Below are 24,954 nucleotides of genomic sequence, written 5' to 3'. Positions count from 1 at the left end.
ACTCTTTTAAAATTTAAAATGAAATATCAGCGTACAAAGTTTTTTTTTGCTTTGTGCTATGTATAAACCAGGGGTCTCAGGCACCTTAATATGAAAATGTAATATTAGTGCGACCTGCGAGTTTTATTTGAATGTGACTGACAATATCACATCTACAAACCATCCCAATTTTTCCGGGAAACTCCCAAGATTTCAGGGCAAATATTCTCTCGAACGTCTGCAGATTTTCACCCAAAAAACAATTATAAAGGCGTGCTATGATGGCAATGTGTTTAGCGCCCTTTACAATCGTAACAAACAACTTGCCAGCCGATCCACATTTTGTATATGCTTTCTACAACCACACGTAAGTGACTGCAAGGTAAGGCTGGGCGATATGACTAAAAAATGTATCACGATATAAGTGTTTCATATCAGTCGATATCGGTAATTATTGATTAAAAAAAAAAACTATTCTAAAAAAAAAAACAGGAGAAAAAAGGCTGAATTTAAATACTTTATTTTTAAATATAACCTTTAACCTTTAGAACGAGGTCAGCATTATGAAAAAACAGTCAAATAAATGAAAATACTGGTCGATGTGCAAATAATGACATCAAATAAATGCTTAATCCAACAAAATGTGCAAAATATTGTAATTAAGAAATTAGTAGTGTACAACTCAGGCTTTAAAGCCATATTGGTAACAATATATGCAAAAAAATAACAGTCACATATTAAGCAAGCAGAAACAAACATGTCTTACAGAATATTGTGCACATCGGAATAAACTTGCGTCTGAACATCTGTGCCAAAATACTGCCAAACTGGTGACGTGACGTTTCCTTTTTTATTTACAATTTCCTCTCGTGCTGCCGCAATCATATTCCCGTTTCGTATCGCTCCTCGTCATCAGCTAGTTGTTGTTGCTTTTTTTTTTTCTCCTGTTAGCATTTCCCAGATTGCCTTGCGGTTCAGGCACGGCCGTGATAGGTCGAGAGGTCAAAACCCTTCCTCTGCCTACACCCCCCAGAATGCCGTGCGGTTCCGCATCGGCCTTTCTTCCTGTTTTTTTCTAACAGAACCCAGTGAAATTATCGAACGTTGTATCGACCCCATTTTCTATTGATATTGATCACATGTCTATCGCGATATATATTGTTATTGTTTTATTGCCCAGCCCAACTGCAAGGCACACTTGGTCAACAGCCATACAGGTCACATTGAGGGTGCCCGTTTAAACAGCTTTAACACTGTTACAAATATGCGCCACACTGTGAACCCACACCAAACAAGAATGACAAACATTTCGGGAGAACATCCGCACCGTAACACAAAAAAAACACAACTGAACAAATACCCAGAATCCCAAGCATCCCTAACTCTTCCAGGCTACAATATAAACCCCTGCTACCACCAAACCCCGCCCACCCAACATGGGGGTACGTGTACCCCTGGGGGGTACTTGAAAGTATGCCAAGAGGTACGTGAGATGTTTTTAAAATATTCTAAAAATAGCAACAATTCAAAAATAATTTATAAATAAATTTATTGAATAATACTTCAAACAAAATATGAATGTAAGTTCATAAACTGTGAAAAGAAATGCAACAATGCAATATTCAGTGTTGACAGCTAGATTTTTTGTAGACATGTTCCATAAATATTGATGTTAAAGATTTCTTTTTTTGTGAAGAAATGTTTAGAATGAAGTTGATGAATCCAGATGGATCTCTATTCAATCAATCAATGTTTATTTATATAGCCCTAAATCACAAAAGTCTCAAAGGACTGCACAAATCATTACGACTACGACATCCTCGGAAGAACCCACAAAAGGGCAAGGAAAACTCACACCCAGTGGGCAGGGAGAATTCACATCCAGTGGGACGCCAGTGACAATGCTGACTATGAGAAACCTTGGAGAGGACCTCAGAAGTGGGCAACCCCCCCCCAAAAGAGGGCACTTTAAGTTGATGATTACTTCTATGTGTAGAAATCGTTTTTATAATTGAATCGCTTGTTTATTTTTTAACAAGTTTTTAGTTATTTTTACATCTTTTTTTTCCAACTAGTTCAAGAAAGACCACTACAAATGAGCAATTTTTATACAATTTCATAAATTAAATTGTAAATTAAATATAATTTATTAAATTATACAATTTAATCAATCAATCAATCAATCAATGTTTATTTATATAGCCCCAAATCACAAATGTCTCAAAGGACTGCACAAATCATTACGACTACAACATCCTCGGAAGAACCCACAAAAGGGCAAGGAAAACTCACACCCAGTGGGCAGGGAGAATTCACATTCAGTGGGACGCCAGCGACAATGCTGACTATGAGAAACCTTGGAGAGGACCTCAGATGTGGGCAACCCCCCCCCCTCTAGGGGACCGAAAGCAATGGATGTCGAGCGGGTCTAACATGATACTGTGAAAGTTCAATCCATAGTGGCTCCAAGACAGCAGTGAGAGTCCCGTCCACAGGAAACCATCTCAAGCGGATCAGCAGCGTAGAGATGTCCCCAACCGATACAGGCGAGCGGTCCATCCTGGGTCCCGACGAGCGGTCCATCCTGGGTCTCGACTCTGGACAGTCAGTACTTCATCCATGGTCATCGGACCGGACCCCCTCCACAAGGGAGGGGGGGACATAGGAGAAAGAAAAGAAGCGGCATATCAACTGGTCTAAAAAGGAGGTCTATTTAAAGGCTAGAGTATACAGATGAGTTTTAAGATGAGACTTAAATGCTTCTACTGAGGTAGCATCTCGAACTGTTACCGGGAGGGCATTCCAGAGTACTGGAGCCCGAACGGAAAACGCTCTATAGCCCGCAGACTTTTTTAATAAATGAGAAACTGATGACATAGTGCTGTATTTTACTTCTTTATCTCTTTTTTTCAACCAAAAATGCTTCGCTCTGATTAGGGGGTACTTGAATTAAAAACATGTTCACAGGGGGGTACATCACTGAAAAAAGGTTGAGAACCACTGATTTACATTAAACAAAAAAAAATGTAGGAATCCTGACTGAAAGCCCTTATAGCATATTTCGGCAAATCACTGTTGGCTTATGAAACCGATGTCTCCTGCTGTGAGCTCACCCGACAAAACTATGAAACAAACTACAATAGGATGTAAACACTTTGGAGTAAAAGCAACTCTGGTTCCTTCCCTGGAGGTCGCCTGATCTACTTCATAGCGGCCACACTTCCTGTTCCTGTGCCTCCAACCTTTCCCCAGCTATAAAGCGGTACATTACGACAACATTTCACAGTTGACAAGAGTGCAAGTAAAACCTCCAGCAGAAACACAAAGAAGGGAAACACACACACACACACACACACACACACTACAAGCTGTGTGCTCCACTAAGTACAAGGACAAGGTGAGGGACACCTGGGCTAGCAAGAGGAGACAAACACAGGCAGTGATTAGTCGTAGCAGGCCTACCAGTCATAAAGGCTGTGGAAGCCTTACCACTGTGCTCCAACACAAAGTCATCGTGGGCGTAGCGATACTTCTCTGGGCCGCACGCGATGAACACGTCGTCGTCGCCGAAGAAATCCTGCAGGCATGTGATCTGGAAGGACACGAAACACGCTGTATTCAACACATTTTTATTCTAACTAGTAGGGATGCACCGATAAATGGTAACCGAATATGGCAAAAAAAGCCTTCGGTGGAATGAGGTAAATGCAAGGCCGAATAGTGGTGTGTGATGCAATGACGCAATTTTTTGACGCGGTGACGCAATCAACCAACGTACAGTAACGCGGTGACGTTGTAACCAGCAGAGGTGGGTAGTAACGCGCTACATTTACTCCGTTACATTGACTTGAGTAACTTTTGGGATAAATTGTACTTCTACGAGTAGTTTTTATGCAACATACTTTTACTTTTACTTTAGTATATTTATAGAGAATAAACGCTACTTTTACTCCGTTCCATTTATCTACATTCAGCTCACTACTCGCTACTTTTTTTTATCGATCTATTAATGTTTGTTTTGGTTAATGACAGAGCTTCAAAGTAGAATCTACGCATGCCTGCGTTTCACCAATCACATGCAGTCACTGGTGACGGTGGACCAATCAAATAGAGCCAGGCGGTCACATGACCCAACTTAAACAAGTTAAAAAATGTATTCGGTTGTTACCATTTAGTGGTCAATTGAACAGATTATGCACTGTACTGTGCAATCTAATAATAAAAGTTTCAATCAATCAATCAAAAGTGTAAAGGAAAAAAGACACTTTTTATTTCAACCGTACTTCCCGTCAAAAGCCTAAAGACTGATCGCACAGTTCCTGTCTTCACAATAAGAGTCTCCAAAAGCCAGCGCAAACAAGCTAGCAAGCCACGGAGTTTGCCGCCAATGTATTTCTTGTAAAGTGTATAAAAACGAATATGGAAGCTGGACAAATAAGATGCCAAAAACCAACGACTTTCATGTGGTATTAGACAGAAAAGAGAAACTTTTTTTCTCCTCCATTTGAAAACGTGGACGTCTGATTCCAATCAATGCAAGTCATCAGAATCAGGTAATACAACAACTTATATTCTTGTCTTCATGAAAGATAGGAATCTATATGTCAAACATGCATGTATATTCATTAAAACACCTTTAACATGTCAACAAAAACGGCAAAATAAATAAATATAAATTATATACTGTATATATAAATGTATATATATATATATATATCTATTTTATATATATATATATATATATACATATATATATGTATATATATATGATATGTGTGTGTATGTATATATGAGGTAGATCACCTCGACTTGGTCATTTATTAAGTAATTGATTAACGTTGAGAAACTTATTGGGGTGTTACCATTTAGTGGTCAATTGTGCGGAATATGTACTGTACTGTGCAATCTACTAATACATGTTGTAATCAATCAATCAAATCAATGAATGCCTACTGAGGCTATGGTGCTGTTAAGTTATTGTGGCTCAATGTGCCATTTTTTTTTCATTTTATTTTAATGTACTATTATTTAATATATATTATTGTTTTAGTTGCTTAAGAGATATTACTGGCTCTGAATTTGTTCATTGCTATTTTTATGTTTTTGTGCATTATTTTTTGCCGTAATCAGGTTACTCATCAGTTACTCAGTACTTGAGTAGTTTTTTCACAACATACTTTTTACTTTTACTCAAGTAAATATTTGGGTGACTACTCCTTACTTTTACTTGAGTAATAAATCTCTAAAGTAACTGTACTCTTACTTGAGTACAATTTCTGGCTACTCTACCCACTTCTGGTAACCAGGCGCCTTCGGAAAAATGTCAGCAGTGTGGAGATATTTTAAAGTGTCGGAAAGTGACAAAAGTATTGCAGTTTGCAACGAATGTTCAGCCAAACTGTCTCGAAGAGGTGCCTCGTGGCCGACGTCTTTGAGAGGACGAAAAAGTTTGCGACTGACAGTGCCAAAGCAAACGGAATTACACAGAAGGTAATTGAGTTTATGGCTTTGGATGATCAACCGTTTAGTGTTGTGGAGGACATTGGCTTTCGGAGACTCATGGAGCACATTGAGCCCCGTTACACGATACCTAGCAGACGGTATTGCTCTGATGTGTGCTCTTTACATTGTGTGTGTGCTGTTTACATTATTAGCCTGTTGTGTAGGCTACCTGTATAAGTGTATGAGGTTACAAGCACACACTTAATTGACATTTACTTGAGCCTTCTGTTTACATTATTAGCCTGTTGTGTAGGCTACCTGTATAAGTGTATGAGGTTACAAGCACACACTTATTGAGATTTAGTGGGGCTTCTGTTTACATTATTAGCCTGTTGTGTAGGCTACCTGTATAAGTGTATGAGGTTACAAGCACACACTTAATTGAGATTTACTTGAGCCTTCTGTTTACATTATTAGCATATCTACTGTGGCTAAGCAGACTTTTGCCAAAAGGACAATAATTCATTTGTTGTGGGTTTATCCACTTTAATGCACTTTTTTTTTTTTTTTGGAATTCATAATTTGTTTGAAGGCCTAATATAAATGAAAAACTTTGTGCTTTTTTTGAAAAGCAAAGGCTACTGGAATATTTAAAAAATGTCAATATTCGATAAAAATGTACTTTATTTAAAAAAACATGTCTAAAAATTTATTGTAGGCTATTTATGCAATATAAAAAAAATTGTGAAAAACTGCATTCATTATTCGGTATTCAGTATTCGGCCTTGCGTTTAAATTTTATTCGGCTTCGGCCACAAATTTTCATTTCGGTGCATCCCTACTAACTAGTGCTGTCCCGATAACAATATTTTGGTAACGGTACAAAAATGTATTTTGATACTTTTCTAAATAAAGAGCACCACAAGAAAAATAGCATTATTGGCTTTTTAAAAAAAATAAATAAATAAATAAAAAAAATTAGGGTACATTAAACATATGTTTCTTACTGCAATTTTCTCCTTAAAGGCCTACTGAAATGAGATGTTCTTATTTAAACAGGGATAGCGGGTCCATTCTATGTGTCATACTTGATCATTTCGCCATATTGCCATATTTTTGCTGAAAGGATTTAGTAGAGAACATCCACGATAAAGTTCGCAACTTTTGGTCGCTAATAAAAAAGCCTTGCCTGTACGGGAAGTAGCAGACGATGTGCGCGTGACGTCACGGGTTGTGGAGCTCCTCACATCTGAACATTGTTTACAATCATGGCCACCAGCAGCGAGAGCGATTCGGGCCGAGAAAGCGACGATTTCCCCAATAATTTGAGCGAGGATGAGAGATTCGTGGATGAGGAAAGTGAGAGTGAAGGACTAGAAAAAAAAAAGACTAGAGGGCAGTGGGAGCGATTCAGATGTTATAAGACACATTTACTGGATAATTCTGGAAAATCCCTTATCTGCTTATTGTGTTACTAGTGTTTTAGTGAGATTATATGGTCGTACCTGTACAACCTGAAGGTCGGCCCCGCACCTTTCTACAGCACCAGTCGACGGGTGGTGGCGATGCCCATCTCTGCCCTTCGCGAGGGACCCTCTTCGAAACACGATTTTTCGAAAAGATAGCTGCATAATACACTGTACTTTGTGTGTGTGGTCCAATCCAACCGTGTTCGCTTGACATCTCTGTTCCATAGTAAAGCTTGCCTGTCATGATATCAAATAATGCCAATGATGATGTTGATAAATGATTGGATGTTTTAGATGAAATATGATTGACTAATAGTTTTCAGCTGTTCACGCTTTTCCAATGATTAAAGGGGAACATTATCACAATTCTAAAAGGGTTAAAAACAATAAAAATCAGTTCCCAGTGGCTTGTTTTATTTTTCAAGTTTTTTTTTCAAAATTTTACACCTCCCGGAATATCCCTAAAAAAAGCTTTAAAGTTCTTGATTTTCGCTATTTGCGATGCGACTGTCCATTTCCCTGTGACGTCATACAGGGCTGCCAATACAAACAACCTGGCGGTTACCACAGCAAGATACAGCGACATTAGCTCGGATTCAGACTCGGATTTCAGCGGCTTAAGCGACTCAACAGATTACGCATGTATTGAAACAGATGGTCGGAGTATGAAGGCAGATGGCGAAAACGAAATTGAAGAAGAAACTGAAGCTATTGAGCGAATGGCTATTGACGCTATTCGGCCATAGCGTGGGTGTACCTAATGAAGTGGCCCATAGCATGGCTGCCTTATTAGCATCGCCGGTAAAATGTGCGGACCAAACGATCAGGACTTTCGCATCTTGTGACACTGGAGCAACTTAAATCCGTCGATTGGTAAGTGTTTGTTTCGCATTAAATGTGGGTATCTAGTTTGAAATGTACATACAGCTAGCGTAAATAGTATGTTAGGATCGATTAGAATAGCATGTTAGCATCGATTAGCTGGCAGTCATGCTGCGACCAAATATGTCTGATTAGCACATATGTCAACAACATCAACAAAACCCACTTTTGTGATTTAGTTGACTTTATCGTTGCAAATGCATCTGCAGGTTATCCATACATCTCTGTGCCATGTCTGTCTTAGCATCGCCGGTCAAATGTGAAGACACTCTGGTACATTCAATGGGGGTCTGGCGGCAGATTTCTTGCCAGTGGTGCAACTTGAATCCCTCCCTGTTAGTGTTGTTACACCCTCCGACAACACACCGACGAGGCATGATGTCTCCAAGGTTCCAAGGAATAGTCGAAAAAACGGAAAATAACAGAGCTGAGACCCGGTGTTTGTAATGTGAAAATGAAAATGGCGGGTGTGTTACCTCGGCGACGTCACATTCTGACGTCATCGCCTCTAACAGAAAGGCGTTTAATTCGCCAAAATTCACCCATTTAGAGTTTCGGAAATCGGTTAAAAAAATAAATGGTCTTTTTTCTGCAACATCAAGGTATATATTGACGCTTGCATAGGTCTGCTGATAATGTTCCCCTTTAAGAAGACAGGACAGCTGGGCACTCCCTTTGTCTGTCTGTCATGTTGAAGGAGTGACGAGTGAAACGGTTTATTTACCGCTTAAGTTATTTTGATTATGTTGAGGTCAACCACGGAGAATATTTTTTGTTTTTGAAAATAAATGATAATCATTTGGAATCTCCACGTATCTCGGCGAGTGCTTGTCCTAGACCACCTCCTCAGGACTACTCTGCTATCTTTGTTTTTTCGAAACTTTTTTGAACACAAGAGGAGCCGTAACGCTCTTGTACTTGGTATCATTGCAGTGGATGTCAGGTGTAGATCCACCCATGGCATTTGTTTACATTGTGAGCTAAAACATTGAAGACCCCTGCTGTGTACTGTATGCCAATGTGGAAAACTACATTTAAAATGGATTAAACACATATGAGAGGAATACTATTAGGATTTAGAGCAGGGGTGCCCGTTAAGTCGAGGGTCTGCCAGTCGATCGCAAACCAAGCATTAAAAAAATAAACCTAAAAATTTGTGATCATCAATCTTTAGTTCGACGTCACTTTCATCACTTGATTGACCCGAGGGTCTTCTGAGATAACGCTGGCTGGGCGAGAAACACTCTTTATTTCAACAGACTCTCGCGCCGTACCTGCTGTCAAAACCCTAAAGACAGACTGCACAGTTCTCCCGTCCAAAGGCAAAACCCAGTAACTCAATTTTGGTCAAAACTGAGCTGATAATAATTTTGGAGTTCCTAGGTGATACGGTTTACATTAGTGTGTGCGATATTGTAATTTGTTCCGTAAGTAAGCTGTTACGCGCATGGCAGGACCTAGCAACTACCACATAACCGCGTACATACAACAGAAAAACCTAGTATCTCAAGGGAGCAATCGAAGCTTCTTTGTCAGTCGCCTTATTGTCTTTAATGAGACATTTGCACTAATGGGGGCCGACGGTCAGCCTGATCATGTGATATTACGGCACCAGGGGATATTTGGAAGATTGGCCCAGGACGTTGCAAGCACCTTCATTAAATGTATTGTTCTTGATTCTTCCCTTTGCATAGATAATTGTGGAGGTCAAAATAAAAACTGGACGCTGTACACGGCTCTTGCCCAATGTGCAAACGCAGAACGGGGCCCACCCGAGATTGTGATAAAATATCTGGAGAAAGGGCACACGTTCATGAGAGCAGATTCAATCCATGGCTCAATCGGCAAGAAAATGAAAGCTCAAGAAAACATCTACACGTTTGATGACTTTGTAGATCTTTGTAAGACAGCATCAAGACGGATTGGTTTTCCTTTGTTTTCTCAAAATCAGCTAGAAGGGAGTTACTAGGTTTTGCCCTTTGGACGGGAGAGTTGCTGTCTTCACAATAAAAGCCCTGCTTCATTCTGCCTGCGCTAACAAAATAAGAGTCTCAGAAAGCTAGCGTGCACAAGTTAGCAAGTTTCGGAGTTTCCCGACAATGTATTTCTCGCAAAATGTATAAAAACGAGTATTGAAGCTGGACAAATAAGATGCCAAAAACTAACCACTTTCATGTGGTATTGGACAGAAAGGAGGACTTTTTTCTCCTCCATTCGAAAATGTGGACGTTATCAGCACTACTGTCTGATTCCAATCAATGCGAGTGAACAGAATCAGGTAATACTCCAACTTATATTCTTGTCTTCGTGAAACAAAGGAATCTATATTTGTTAAAGGCCTACTGAAAGCCACTACTACCGACCAAACAGTCTGATAGTTTATATATCAATGATGAAATATTAACATCGCAACACATGCCAATACAGCCGGTTTAGTTGACTAAATTGCAATTTAAAATTTTGCGCAGAGGTAGCATGCTAAAACATCGCGGTATGATGACGCGTGCACATGACGTCACGCATTGTAGAGGACATTTTGTTCTAACACCGTTCACAGCTATAAATCGTCTCTTTACATCGCATAATTCCACAGTATTATGGACATCTTTTGCAATTTGTTCAATGAATAATGGAGACGTCAAAGAAGAAAGCTGTAGGTGGGAAGCGGTGTATTGCGGCCGCCTTTAGCAACACCAACACAGCCGGTGTTTCATTGTATACATTCCCGAAAGATGACGGTGAAGCTTTACTATGGAACAGACATGTCAAGCAAACACGGTTGGATTGGACCACACACACACAAAGTACAGTGTATTAAGCAGCGATCATTTCGAAAGATCGTGTTTTGAAAAGGAAGTGTCCCTTGCGAAGGGTAGCAGTGCTGAATAAAGGTGCGGGGCCAACCTTCAGGTTGTACAGGTACGACCATATAATCTCACTAAAACACTAGTAACACAATAAGCACATAAGTAATTTTCCAGAATTATCCTAGTAAATGTGTCTAATAACATCTGAATCGCTCCCACTGCCATCGTCTTTTTTTTTTTTCCTAGTCCTTCACTCTCTCTATCCTCATCCACAAATCTTTCATCCTCGCTCAAATTAATGGGGAAATCGACGCTTTCTCGGTCCGAATTGCTCTCGCTGCTGGTGGCCATGATTGTAAACAATGTTCAGATGTGAGGAGCTCCACAACCCGTGACGTCACGCGCACATCGTCTGCTACTTCCGGTACAGGCAAGGCTTTTTTATTAGCGACCAAAAGTTCAATCAATCATCAATCAATGTTTACTTATATAGCCCTAAATCACTAGTGTCTCAAAGGGCTGCACAAACCACCACAACATCCTCGGTAGGCCCACATAAGGGCAAGGAAAACTCACACCCAGTGGGACATCGGTGACAATGATGACTATGAGAACCTTGGAGAGGAGGAAAGCAATGGATGTCGAGCGGGTCTAACATGATACTGTGAAAGTTCAATCCACAATGGATCCAACACAGTCGCGAGAGTCCAGTCCAAAGCGGATCCAACACAGCAGCGAGAGTCCCGTTCACAGCGGAGCCAGCAGGAAACCATCCCAAGCGGAGGCGGATCAGCAGCGCAGAGATGTCCCCAGCCGATACACAGGCAAGCAGTACATGGCCACCGGATCGGACCGGACCCCCTCCACAAGGGAGAGTGGGACATAGAAGAAAAAGAAAAGAAATGGCAGATCAACTGGTCTAAAAAGGGAGTCTATTTAAAGGCTAGAGTATACAAATGAGTTTTAAGGTGAGACTTAAATGCTTCTACTGAGGTGGCATCTCGAACTGTTACCGGGAGGGCATTCCAGAGTACTGGAGCCCGAAATGAAAAAGCTCTATAGCCCGCAGACTTTTTTTGGGCTTTGGGAATCACTAACAAGACGGAGTCCTTTGAACGCAGATTTCTTGCCGGGACATATGGTACAATACAATCGGCAAGATAGGATGGAGCTAGACCGTGTAGTATTTTATACCTAAGTAGTAAAACCTTAAAGTCACATCTTAAGTGCACAGGAAGCCAGTGCAGGTGAGCCAGTATAGGTATATATGTATGTATATATGTATATAAAGGTATATACAGTATAGGTATATATGTATGTATATATGTATATAAAGGTATATACAGTACAGGCGTAATGTGATCAAACTTTCTTGTTCTTGTCAAAAGTCTAGCAGCCGCATTTTGTACCAGCTGTAATCTTTTAATGCTAGACATGGGGAGACCCGAAAATAATACGTTACAGTAATCGAGGCAAGACGTAACAAACGCATGGATAATGATCTCAGCCTCTTTAGTGGACAGAATTGAGCGAATTTTAGCGATATTATGGAGATGAAAGAAGGCCGTTTTAGTAACGCTTTTAATGTGTGACTCAAAGGAGAGAGTTGGGTGGAAGATAATACCCAGATTCTTTACCGTGTCGCCTTGTTTAATTGTTTGGTTGTCAAATGTTAGAGTTGTATTATTAAATAGAGTTCGGTGTCCAGCAGGACCGATAATCAGCATTTCCGTTTTTTTGGCGTTGAGTTGCAAAAAGTTAGCGGACATCCATTGTTTAATGTCATTAAGACATTGTTGCATTTCTTTTCACAGTTTATGAATTTACATTCATATATTGTTGGAGTATTTTTCAATAAATATATTTATAAAGGATTTTGAATTGTTGCTATTTTTAGAATATTTAAAAAAAAAATAATGTACCCTTTGGGATACTTTCAAGTACCCCCATTTGAGAACCTCTGGTCTATAGGTCCGTAAAATATATAGATAGCTAATGTATTCATACATTGTTTATGTAGGATATACACATGTATATAGAACCTAATCATATTGTTTCTTCAACTTCAAAATAGCTGACTGTTTTTTCCCCTTCTCTGGGATTATATTCCCAGTTTTGATCTCAGACGTCTGGTCACTTATAGCATATAAGAATATTCTATTTCTGTTAAGCAAATTATGAACACGCCAAGACATGTGTCCTTTATCATAGTTACACGAATGACAAAAAAGCGCGTGAATATAAGTGGTATTGAGTGAGGTAATATGAATTAAATGCGCTGACAGTTCATTGTTCCTACCAAATGAATTGCACTGAGTGGAGCGGATCACCACTCCAAGATGGCGGCCCCGCATCTCGTTTGCGGCAATAGGCAGTAACGTTCGATGCTGCCTACCCTTATAAGATGTCTATGGTTCTAACGTTAGCAGTGAGTTTAAAGCCTCACTGATTTAATTACACAGCAAATAAAAATCACGTTACTCAGCCAATAAATGTTAGCTTACACTCAAAACGTACCCTTCTTTGTGCAACTTCAAATGTCGAACAAAGTTGTAAATGGATGCGTCTCCGTCTGTAATCTTCCAACCGCATGTTTTGCATACGGCAATTCCTGTTTTGTTGACCAAGTCGTAGTTTTAATACCCGAACGAAACACTTGATGGCATAATTTTCTTCACTTATTCTTCTGTTGTTTGAAAGCTCTTCTCCGTTGGTTTTCCTGCAATTTGATTGGGTGAATGCTGTGTGACGAAAACAACGTGGATGTAATTTGATTGGCTGTTGTACTGACAGGTAGCGCACAGGCTGTCACACTGCCGTACACAATGGAAGATACGGAGCGCTCCTGAATAACTTTTTAATCGTTGGGTTTTGGGGAAAGTAGCAAGTCATGTCAAGTCAAAAGGCTCAAGTCTAAGTCAAGTCACAAGTCATTGATGTTAAAGTCTAAGTCGAGTTGCAAGTCTTTTTACAGTTTGCCAAGTCGAGTCTAAAGTCATCAAATCCATGAATCGAGTTCAAATCACGTGACTCGAGTCCACACCTCTGCCTCCCAGGATTTTCCGGGAGACTCCCAAAATTCAGCGCCTCTCCCGAAAACCTCCCGGGCCAAATTTTCTCCCGAAATTCATGCGGAGCTAGAGGCCACGCCCCCTCCAGCTCCATGCGGACCTAAGTGACGTGTTGACAGCCTGTTTTCACGCCCGCTTTCCCACAATATAAACAGCGTGTCTGCCCAATGACGTTCGAACTGTAGAACATGGGTGTCAAACTCTGGCCCGCGGGCCAAATTTGGCCCGCCGTGTATTTTCATTTGGCCCTTGAGGCAATATCAAATTAACATTACAGCTGGCCCGCCGGTATTATACAGCGGCGGTGTCGCCGTAACACCGCATTCACCGCTAATACTCATACTTGCTAACCTCCCCCCCCCCCGATTTTCCAAGGAGACTCCCAAATTTCAGTGCCCCTCGCGAAAATCACAGGGGGCAAACATTCTCCCAAATTTCTCCCGATTCCCACCTGGAGAACAACATTGGGGGCATGCCTTAAAGGCACTGCTTCAAGTATCCTCTAAAACCTTTCGTCACGTCCGCTTTTCCTACGTAGAAACAGCGTGCCGGCCTAGTCACATGATATATGTGGCTTTTACACACACACACACACGCTAATGCAATGCAAGCTTGGTCAACAGCCATACAGGTCACACTGAGGGTGGACGTATAAACAACTTTAAGACTGTTACAAATATGCGCCACACTGTGAACCAACACTAAACGAGAATGACAAGCAAATTTCGGGAGAACATCCGCACTGTAACACAACATAAACACAACAGAACAAATACACAGAACCCCTTGCAGTACTACCTCTTCATGGATGCTACAATATAAAAATGTATCATTAGCCTGTGGGAAAAGTTTATTTTGATATTTACCTGAGAAGGCTGCAAATAGAAAAGAGGCATTCAATTTCTATTTAAATTTGATTTGATATGCCATTGCTATTTTTAAATTATTAGTATTATTTGAAACTCGATTTTGCATGTCACCATAAAGTTATATAAGTCTCGCTTGTTCAATATTCAAAGCAAAAATTGTTTGAGTCCCTATTAAAAGGTAAATTTGTTCAACCTTGGCCCGCGGCTCTGTTCAGTTTAAAATTTTGGCCCACTCTGTATTAGAGTTTGACACCCCTGCTGTAGAATGATGGAGGGCGAGTTCTTGGTTTCTTATGTGGGTTTATTGTTAGGCAGTTTCATTAACGTCCTCCCAGCGCGGTAACAACACACAACAACAGCAGTCACGTTTTCGTCTACCGTAAAGCAATTCGTCTGCCTTAAACAGAAATGTTGTGACACTCGTAAACAGGACAATACTGCCATCTACTGTACATGCACCACAACACCTCCAGGGAACACCTCAACCCTTTACTACTACCCTCCTCCATTCACATCCCATCTCTTCCGGATTATAAATAACCTAATGTAAATAATCAATCAATCAGTAAGTGTTTATTTATACAGCCCTAAATCACAAATGTCTCAAAGGACTGTACAAACCACTACGACATCCTCGGAAGAACCCACATAAGGGAAAGGAAAACTCACACCCAGTGGGACGCCAGTGACAATGATGACTATGAGAAACCTTGGAGAGGAACTCAAATGTGGGCAACCCCTTTGTTCTTATGCTATCTGAACTCACTATGTTCTCTGCTGGCTGTACATATCCTACTAAATAAGACCTACACTGTTTCAATGTCCATTTCTCTGTTGATGCAATTGTTGATGACTGAAGTTCTGATATCAACCAAAGCTCCTCATCCCACCCCCCGGATTGTAAATAATGTAAATAATTCAATGTATATACTATGATGATTAACTTGTGTGATGACTGTATTATGCTGATAGTATATATTTGTACCATGAATTGATTAAACAAGTTGAAAAACTTATTGGGGTGTTACCATTTAGTGGTCAATTGTACGGAATATGTACTGAACTGTGCAATCTACTAAGTGAAGTGAAGTGAATTATATTTATATAGCGCTTTTCTCTAGTGACTCAAAGCGCTTTACATAGTGAAACCCAATATCTAAGTTACATATAAACCAGTGTGGGTGGCACTGGGAGCAGGTGGGTAAAGTGTCTTGCCCAAGGACACAACGGCAGTGACTAGGATGGCGGAAGCGGGAATCGAACCTGCAACCCTCAAGTTGCTGGCACGGCCACTCTACCAACCGAGCTATACCCATCCATCCATCCATCTTCTTCCGGTTATCCGAGGTCGGGTCGCGGGGGCAACAACCTAAGCAGGGAAACCCAGACTTCCCTCTCCCCAACCACTTCGTCTAGCTCTTCCCGGGGGATCCCGAGGCGTTCCCAGGCCAGCCGGGAGTCATAGTCTTCCCAACGTGTCCTGGGTCTTCCCCGTGGCCTCCTACCGGTTGGACGTGCCCTAAACACCTCCCTAGGGAGGCGTTCGGGTGGCATCCTGACCAGATGCCCGAACCACCTCATCTGGCTCCTCTCCATGTGAAGGAGCAGCGGCTTTACTTTGAGTTCCTCCCGGATGGCAGAGCTTCTCACCCTATCTCTAAGGGAGAGACCCAACACACGGCGGAGGAAACTCATTTCGGCCGCTTGTACCCGTGATCTTATCCTTTCGGTCATGACCCAAAGCTCATGACCATAGGTGAGGTTGGGAACGTAGATCGACTAGTAAATTGAGAGCTTTGCCTTCCGGCTCAGCTCCTTCTTCACCACAACGGATCGGTACAACGTCCGCATTACTGAAGACGCCGCACCGATCCGCCTGTCGATCTCACCATCCACTCTTCCCTCACTCGTGAACAAGACTCCTAGGTAATTGAACTCCTCCACTTGGGGCAGGGTCTCCTCTTCAACCCGGAGATGGCATTCCACCCTTTTCCGGGCGAGAACCATTGATTGATTGATTGATACTTTTATTAGTAGATTGCACAGTACAGTACATATTCCGTACAATTGATCACTAAATGGTAACACCCGAATAAGTTTTTCAACTTGTTTAAGTCGGGGTCCACGTTAATCAATTCATGGACTCGGACTTGGAGGTGCTGATTCTCATACCGCCCCTACTAATAAAAGTTTCAATCAATCATGCACATGTGACAATAACATCTACGGCTTTTAGAGAGTGCAGTGCACAACTGCGCACACAACAGCTGTAAATATACTCCTCCCCTCTTAACCACACCGCGCACCACCCCTCCCTCCACCTCCCGAGATCGGAGGTCTCAAGGTTGGCAAGTATGGCCTAAAATAATGATATTTAAAAAAGGCCACATGGCCCAGCCCTAATATCCACCTTTAATCGCCTTAAGTATGCACGAGTGTGAGCTTTAATATCTGCTGACAAGGCATTGCACAGTCTGCATGCATATATCAAAACAATCGCATGTTTGTCATTCCTGACATGATTTGCACATACTGGAATTTGCCAGCTGAGCGCCATACCGCCACGACAAATAGCCAAAATCGCCCTGGCAACCAACTGCTGGGATTGTCCCATATCTTGTTGAGGACTGACTTTAGGACGTCTTTTTAGGCCCTTCAGGGCTGCTGAGGTTAGCGCTGACGCTATCTGCTGAGAACAAGGACGATGCCAACAGTTGCTGACTCACATGTTAGCCACCACACTCCGCCGCCGTTCGCATGGACATTTATGTCGTCGTACGATGTTACTGTCAGGAGAATAATCTCATGATTCTTGCCTCGTCTGTTATATAAAGCAGTGTTTTTCAACCTTTTTTCAGCCAAGGCACATTTTTTTCCATTGAAAACATTATCAGGCACCCCACCAGCAGAAATCAGTAAAAAATGACACTCAGCAGCCGATATTGACAATAAAAAGTCGTTGTCGCAAGTGTTGGATATGACTTTAAAGCAGGGGTCACCAACGCAGGTCGCCCGTAAGGACCAGATGAGTCGCCCGCTGGCCTGTTCTAAAAATAGCTCAAATAGCAGCACTTACCAGTGAGCTGCCTCCATTTTTTTTAAATTGTATTTATTTACTAGCAAGCTGGTCTCGCTTTACTCGACATTTTTAATTCTAAGAGAGACAAAACTCAAATAGAATTTGAAATTAAAGACTTGGTCTTCACTTGTTTAAATAAATGCATTTATTTTTTTACTTTGCTTCTTATAACTTTCAGAAAGACAATTTTAGAGAAAAAATACAACCTTAAAAATGATTTTAGGATTTTTAAACACATATACCTTTTTACCTTTTAAATTCCTTCCTCGTCTTTCCTGACAATTTAAATCAATATTCAAGTAAATTTTTTTTTTTTATTGTAAAGAATAATACATTGAATGTAATTCTTCATTTTAGCTTCTGTTTTTTCGATGAATAATATTTGTGAAATATTTCTTCAAACTTATGATTAAAAATAAAAAAAAATATTCTGGCAAATCTAGAAAATCTCTAGAATCAAATTTAAATTTTATTTCAAAGTCTTTTGAATTGCTTTAAACATTTTTGTTCTGGAAAATCTAGAAGAAATAACGATTTGTCTTTGTCAGAAATATAGCTTGGTCCAATTTGTAACAAAGTGCAGATTGGATTTTAACCTATTTAAAACATCATCAAAATTCTAAAATCATTTTAATCAGGAAAAATTACTAATGACGTTCCATAAATTCTTTTTTTTGATTTTTTCAAAAAGATTCAAATCAGCTAGTTTTTCTTTTCATTTTTTCGGTTGACGTTTGAATTTTTAAGAGTCGAAATTGAAGATAAACTATGTTTCAAAATTTAATTTTTTTCGTGTTTCTCCTTTTTTAAACTTTTCAATTAAGTGGTTTTTCATCATTTATTCTCTACAAAAAACCTTACGTAAAAGAAAAAAAAGGTATGACGGAATGACGGACAGAAATACACTTTTTTTATACATATATATTTATTTATTAAAGGTAAATTGAGCAAATTGGCTATTTCTGGCAATTTATTTAAGTGTGTATCAAACTGGTAGCCCTTGGCATTAATCAGTACCCAAGAAGTAGCTCTTGCTTTCAAAAAGGTTGGTGACCCCTGCTTTAAAGCATAACCAAGCATGCATCACTATAGCTCTTATCTCAAAGAAGGTGTACTGACTTATTTGGACTATTTTGCTGTTTTCCTGTGTGTAGTGTTTTAGTTATTGTCTTGCGCTCCTATTTTGGTGGCTTTTCCCGTTTTATGGGTGTTTTCCTGTAGCAGTTTCATGTCTTCCTTGAACGCTATTCTCTGCATCTGCTTTGCTTCAGCAATCAAGACTATTTCAGTTGTTGCTATCCTGCTTTGTGGGGACATTGTGGATTGTCATGTCATGTTCGGATGTACTTTGTCTTTGCTCCACGGTAAGTTTTTGCTGTCGTCCAGCATTCTGTTTTTGTTTATTTTGTAGCCAGTTCTGTTTTAGTTTCTCCAAGTTTCAATGCCTTTTCTTAGGGGCACTCACCATTTGTTTATTTTTGGTTTTAGCATTAGAAACCTCCAGGCTGCCTCCCACTGTCATCTGCATATTGTGTTCACTACAAACCGTCGTTGTCTCACACGTAGGGCTGGGCGATATGGCCTTTTTTTAATATCTCTATTTTTTAGGCAATAATCGCGATACACGATATATCAATCAATCAATCAATGTTTACTTATACAGCCCTGAATCACTAGTGTCTCAAAGGGCTGCACAAACCACTACGACATCCTCGGTAGGCCCACATAAGGGCAAGGAAAACTCACACCCAGTGGGACGTCGGTGACAATGATGACTACGAGAACCTTGGAGAGGAGGAAAGCAATGGATGCCGAGCGGGTCTAACATGATACTGTGAAAGTTAAATCCATAATGGATCCAACACAGTCGTGAGAGTCTAGTCCAAAGCGGATCCAACATAGCAGCGAGAGTCCCGTTCACAGCAGAGCCAGCAGGAAACCATCCCAAGCGGAGGCGGATCAGCAGCGCAGAGATGTCCCCAGCCGATACACAGGCAAGCAGTACATGGCCACCGGATCGGACCGGACCCCCCTCCACAAAGGAGAGTGGGACATAGAAGAAAAAGAAAAGAAACGGCAGATCAACTCGTCTAAAAAGGGAGTCTATTTAAAGGCTAGAGTATACAAATGAGTTTTAAGGTGAGACTTAAATGCTTCTACTGAGGTGGCATCTCGAACTGTTACCGGGAGGGCATTCCAGAGTACTGGAGCCCGAACGGAAAACGTTCTATAGCCCGCAGACTTTTTTTGGGCTTTGGGAATCACTAATAATCCGGAGTCCTTTGAACGCAGTGACAGTATGTGACCTATGTAAGAAAGTGCGCTTGTCTGTGAGAAGGAAAGACAGACAAGAGCGAGAAGAGCCTCTAGTGCAGGGGTCACCAACCTTTTTGAAACCAAGAGCTACTTCTTGGGTACTGATTAATGCCAAGGGCTATCAGTTTCATACACACTTGAATAAATTGCCAGAAATAGCCAATTTGCTCAATTTACCTTTAATAAATAAATCTATACATATAAAAAAATGAAGATTTCTGTGTCATTCTGTCGTACATTTTTTTTCATTTTACGGAAGGTTTTTTTTAGAGAATAAATGATGAAAAAAACACTTCATTGAACAATTTTAAAGAGGAGAAACACGAAAAAAATTTAAATTAAATTTCGAAACATAGTTTATCTTCAATTTCGACTCTTTAAAATTCAAAATTCAACCGAAAAAAAGAAAAGAAAAACTTGCTAATTCGAATCTTTTTGTAAAAAATTTAAAAAATAATTTATGGAACATCATTAGTAATTTTTCCTGATTAAGATTAATTTTAGAATTTTGATGACATGTTTTAAATAGGTTAAAATCCAATCTGCACTTTGTTAGAATATATAACAAATTGGACCAAGCTATATTTCTAACAAAGACAAATCATTATTTCTTCTAGATTTTCCAGAACTAAAATTTTAAAAGAAATTCAAAAGACTTTGAAATAAGATTTAAATTTGATTCTAAAGAATTTCTAGATTTTCCAGAATATTTTTATTTTATTTTAATGATAATAAGTTTGAAGAAATATTTCACAAATATTCTTCGTCGAAAAAACAGAAGCTCAAATGAAGAATTAAATTAAAATGTATTTATTATTCTTTACAATAAAAAAAATAAAAATACTTGAACATTGATTTAAATTGTCAGGAAAGAAGAGGAAGGAATTTAAAAGGTAAATGTGTTTAAAAATCCTAAAATCATTTTTAAGGTTGTATTTGTTCTCTAAAATTGTCTTTCTGAAAGTTATAAGAAGCCAAGTAAAAAAATAAATGAATTTATTTAAACAAGTGAAGACCAAGTCTTTCAAATATTTTCTTGGATTTCCAAATTCTATGAGTTTTGTCTCTCTTAGAATTAAAAATGTCGAGCAAAGCAAGACCAGCTTGCTAGTAAATAAATACAATTTTAAAAATAGAGGCAGCTCACTGGTAAGTGCTGCTATTTGAGCTATTTTTAGAACAGATGGATGAGATGGTTTCCTGTGGACGGGACTCTCGCTGCTGTCTTGGATCCGCTTGAACTGAACTCTCGCGGCTGTGTTGGAGCCACTATGGATTGAACTTTCACAGTATCATGTTAGACCCGCTCGACATCCATTGCTTTCGGTCCCCTAGAGAGGGGGGGTTGCCCACATCTGAGGTCCTCTCCAAGGTTTCTCATAGTCAGCATTGTCACTGGCGTCCCACTGGATGTGAATTCTCCCTGCCCACTGGGTGTGAGTTTTCCTTGCCCTTTTGTGGGTTCTTCCGAGGATGTTGTAGTCGTAATGATTTGTGCAGTCCTTTGAGACATTTGTGATTTGGGGCTATATAAATAAACATTGATTGATTGATTGAACAGGCCAGCGGGCGACTCATCTGGTCCTTACGGGCGACCCGCGGGCACTGCGATGGTGACCCCTGCTGTAATGTAATGCCCGCAGCTAAAAGCAACTGCGTGAGAACGTATACTCCAATATCGCCATATAGTCATTTTCTATATCGCATCGAGACAAACCCACGATACATCGTCTATATCGCTATATCGCCAAGCCCTACTCACACGACCTGTTTCTGACATCTACAAAGCAATTAGCTACCGGCTGATATGGAAAATAATTACATTGTTACGCTGCCGAGCTCTATCTCATGGCACACTAGTGAAACAAACTGATATAAAGAACACGTCAGTAAGCTTGTTGGACTCAGGAAGAGGATCAGCAACAACAAAAGCCAATGCAACTGGCTGATTGACTTTCTCACAGACAGATCCCCAGTCTGTGAGAGTGGGCGACAACACCTCTAGTGCCATCTCCCCCCAGGGCTGCGTCCTGAGTCCGCTGCTGTTCACGTTGATGACCCATAACCACTACTAACCAGATTGTGAGGTACGTGGACGACACATCAGTAGTGGGCCTCATCCGTGACAGCAACGACATGGACTACAGGGAGGAAGTGAAACATCTGGTTGACTGGTGCTAGCACCAACAACCTGGTCCTGAACAAAAGGACATATTGTCTACCGACAATCGTTTTATGTGAGCCATCATTACGTTGAAAATAACGATCGGTGAATGACAACTTTGACCCGATTCCCCTCTGTAATCTGCCGGCTAAAAATCCTATGAATCGAAATGATTATCAATAAGAGGGTAGTAATCTTTTAAAGTTTCAGGAGGATTCAACCAAATTCAAGGTGTACCTTTCAATGCGGTTCCTTTCAGTCAGCCACCATTGCTGAATAGGTTGTGCCTCTTTCTAATTCTTGAGGAGTGCAAGCGCAAACATGAGAAATTGATGAAGAAATACCTTCTTGCTTGTAACTGTTTCTTATCAGGTGATTAAAAAGATTATTCTTTAAAGATTTCCTCAATGGTTTAAAGACATGCAAAGATGTTTTTTGATTGATTGATTGATACTTTCATTAGTAGATTGCACAGTACAGTACATATTCCGTACAATTGACCACTAAATGGTAACACCCCAATAAGTTTTTCAACTTGTTTAAGTCGGGGTCCACGTTAATCAATTCATGGTACAAATATATACTATCAACATAATACAGTCATCACACAAGTTAATCATCATAGTATGTACATTGAATTATTGACATTATTTACAATCCGGGGGGTGGGTGGGGAGCTTTGGTTGATATCAGAACTTCAGTCATCAACAATTGCATCAACAGAGAAATGTGGACATTGAAACAGTGTAGGTCTGACTTAGTAGGATATGTACAGCCAGCAGAGAACATAGTGAGTTCACATAGCATAAGAACAAGTATATACATTAGAAGTACATTTGAGTTGTTTATAATCCGGGGAGATGGGATGTGAATGGAGGAGGGTATTAGTAAAGTGTTGAAGTTGCCTGGAGGTGTTGTTTTAGAGCGGTTTTGAAGGAATATAGAGATGCACTTACTTTTACACCTGTTGGGAGTGCATTCCACATTTGTGTGGCATAGAAAGAAAATGAGTTAAGACCTTCGTTAGATCGAAATCTGGGTTTAACATGGTTTGTGGAGCTCCCCCTGGTGTTGTGGTTATGGCGGTCATTTACGTTCTGGAAGTAGTTTGACATGTACTTCGGTATCAGGGAGGTGTAGCGGATTTTATAGACTAGGCTCAGTGCAAGTTGTTTGACTCTTTCCTCCACCCTGAGCCAGCCCACTTTGGAGAAGTGGGTTGGATTGAGGTGTGATCTGGGGTGGAGGTCTAAAAGTAACCGGATTAGCTTATTCTGGGATGTTTGGAGTCTAGATTTGAGGGTTTTGGAGGTGCTGGGGTACCAGGAGGTGCAAGCGTAATCGTAGAAGGGTTGAATGAGAGTTCCCGCTAGAATCCTCAAGGTGTTTTTGTTGACCAGAGAGGAGATTCTGTAGAGGAATCTCGTTCTTTGGTTGACCTTTTTGATCACCTTGGTTGCCATTTTATCACAGGAAAGATTAGCCTCTAGAATGTTATAGAGTAGAAAAGCGACTGAATTTGAGACAGACATTCCTTGGACGTGCCTATGAAGTTCTCGTTTTCCATCCATCCATCCATCTTCTTCCGCTTATCCGAAGTCGGGTCGCATAGGCAGCAGCCTAAGCAGGGAAACCCAGACTTCCCTCTCCCCAGCCATTTCGTCCAGCTCCTCTCGGGGTATCCCAAAGCGTTCCCAGGCCAGCCGGCAGACATAGTCTTTCCAACGTGTCCTGGGTCTTCCCCGTGGCCTCCTACCGGTTGGACGTGCCCTAAACACCTCGCGAGGGAGGCGTTCGGGTGGCATCCTGACCAGATGCCCGAACCACCTCATCTGGCTCCTCTCCATGTGAAGGAGCAGCGGCTTTACTTTGAGTTCCTCCCGGATGGCAGAGCTTCTCACCCTATCTCTAAGGGAGAGACCCACCACACGGCGGAGGAAACTCATTTGGGCCGCTTGTACACGTGTGTGGAGAAACACCGCCGACGGGCCGACAACGGGCAGAAAGCAGCAGCGCGGGCCCACCTGGAGGCTCGGAGGCGGGGCATGCGGCGGCAAGAGGAGGCGTGATGCACGCGGAGCGACGCTGCAGCGGCAATCTAATGCAGGTGCGTATACGACACACCGGCTCACGATCTGTCTATCTGCTGGCAGAATATAAAAAGGGCGAGGGAGGAGCGACCAGGGGAGCAGCACGGAGGAAGAAACATCGGCCAGCAGACCAGAAGCACGACGAACCAAACCACTGGAGCGATGACGCACCCCCGCAGCCGACGCAAGCCCCGGACGCCGAAAGGCGTGCAGCGGCAGCAGACAAGCCAAAGAAGCGCACTGAAAAGTGAAGTGAATTATATATTTTATTTATATAGCGCTTTTCTCAAGTGACTCAAAGCGCTTTTACATAGTCACACCCAATATCTAAGTTACATTTAAACCAGTGTGGGTGGCACTGGGAGCAGGTAGGTAAAGTGTCTTGCCCAAGGACACAACGGCAGTAACTAGGATGGCACAAGCGGGAATCGAACCTGCAACCCTCAAGTTGCTGACACGGCCACTCTACCAACCGAGCTAAGTGACTCGACAAAAGGCCCAAGTGACAACAGAAATGTTGAAACAATAAATCAATGCTGCTATGATGCGTCAAGTGTCCCCGCAACCCACACGAGGACGGCAGGAAGTCCGTTACACCGTGATCTTGTCCTTTCGGTCATAACCTAAAGCTCATGACCATAGATCAGGGGTGGGCAAACTTTTTGCCAGGAGGGCCACATTGGGTTCTAAGATTTGACAGGGGGGCCGGGCCAGGAACAGATGGATGGAGTGTTTGTGGGAAATAATATAATCCATCCATCCATTTTCTACCGCTTATTCCCTTAT

General features: G+C 41.1%; 1 protein-coding gene across 5 annotated transcripts in view; it reads right to left on the bottom strand.

Moving 5' to 3' along the window:
• The window catches only part of dclk2a (doublecortin-like kinase 2a), a 126,808-nt gene that overhangs the window by 43,180 nt on the left and 58,674 nt on the right, over positions 1–24,954 (bottom strand). For 4 of the 5 annotated variants that reach the window (XM_061881224.1, XM_061881226.1, XM_061881228.1 and 1 more), the window contains exon 3: positions 3,442–3,571. In XM_061881224.1, coding sequence (XP_061737208.1) covers positions 3,442–3,571 — 130 coding nt within the window. The remainder of the gene's footprint in view (positions 1–3,441; positions 3,572–24,954) is intronic. The other variant, XM_061881225.1, reaches the window with a different exon arrangement.

Source organism: Nerophis ophidion, linkage group LG20, assembly GCF_033978795.1.
Source record: "Nerophis ophidion isolate RoL-2023_Sa linkage group LG20, RoL_Noph_v1.0, whole genome shotgun sequence".
Taxonomy (NCBI): domain Eukaryota; kingdom Metazoa; phylum Chordata; class Actinopteri; order Syngnathiformes; family Syngnathidae; genus Nerophis; species Nerophis ophidion.
The sequence above is the reverse complement of the archived record's forward strand: the minus strand, read 5'-3'. Positions and strand labels throughout refer to the sequence as shown.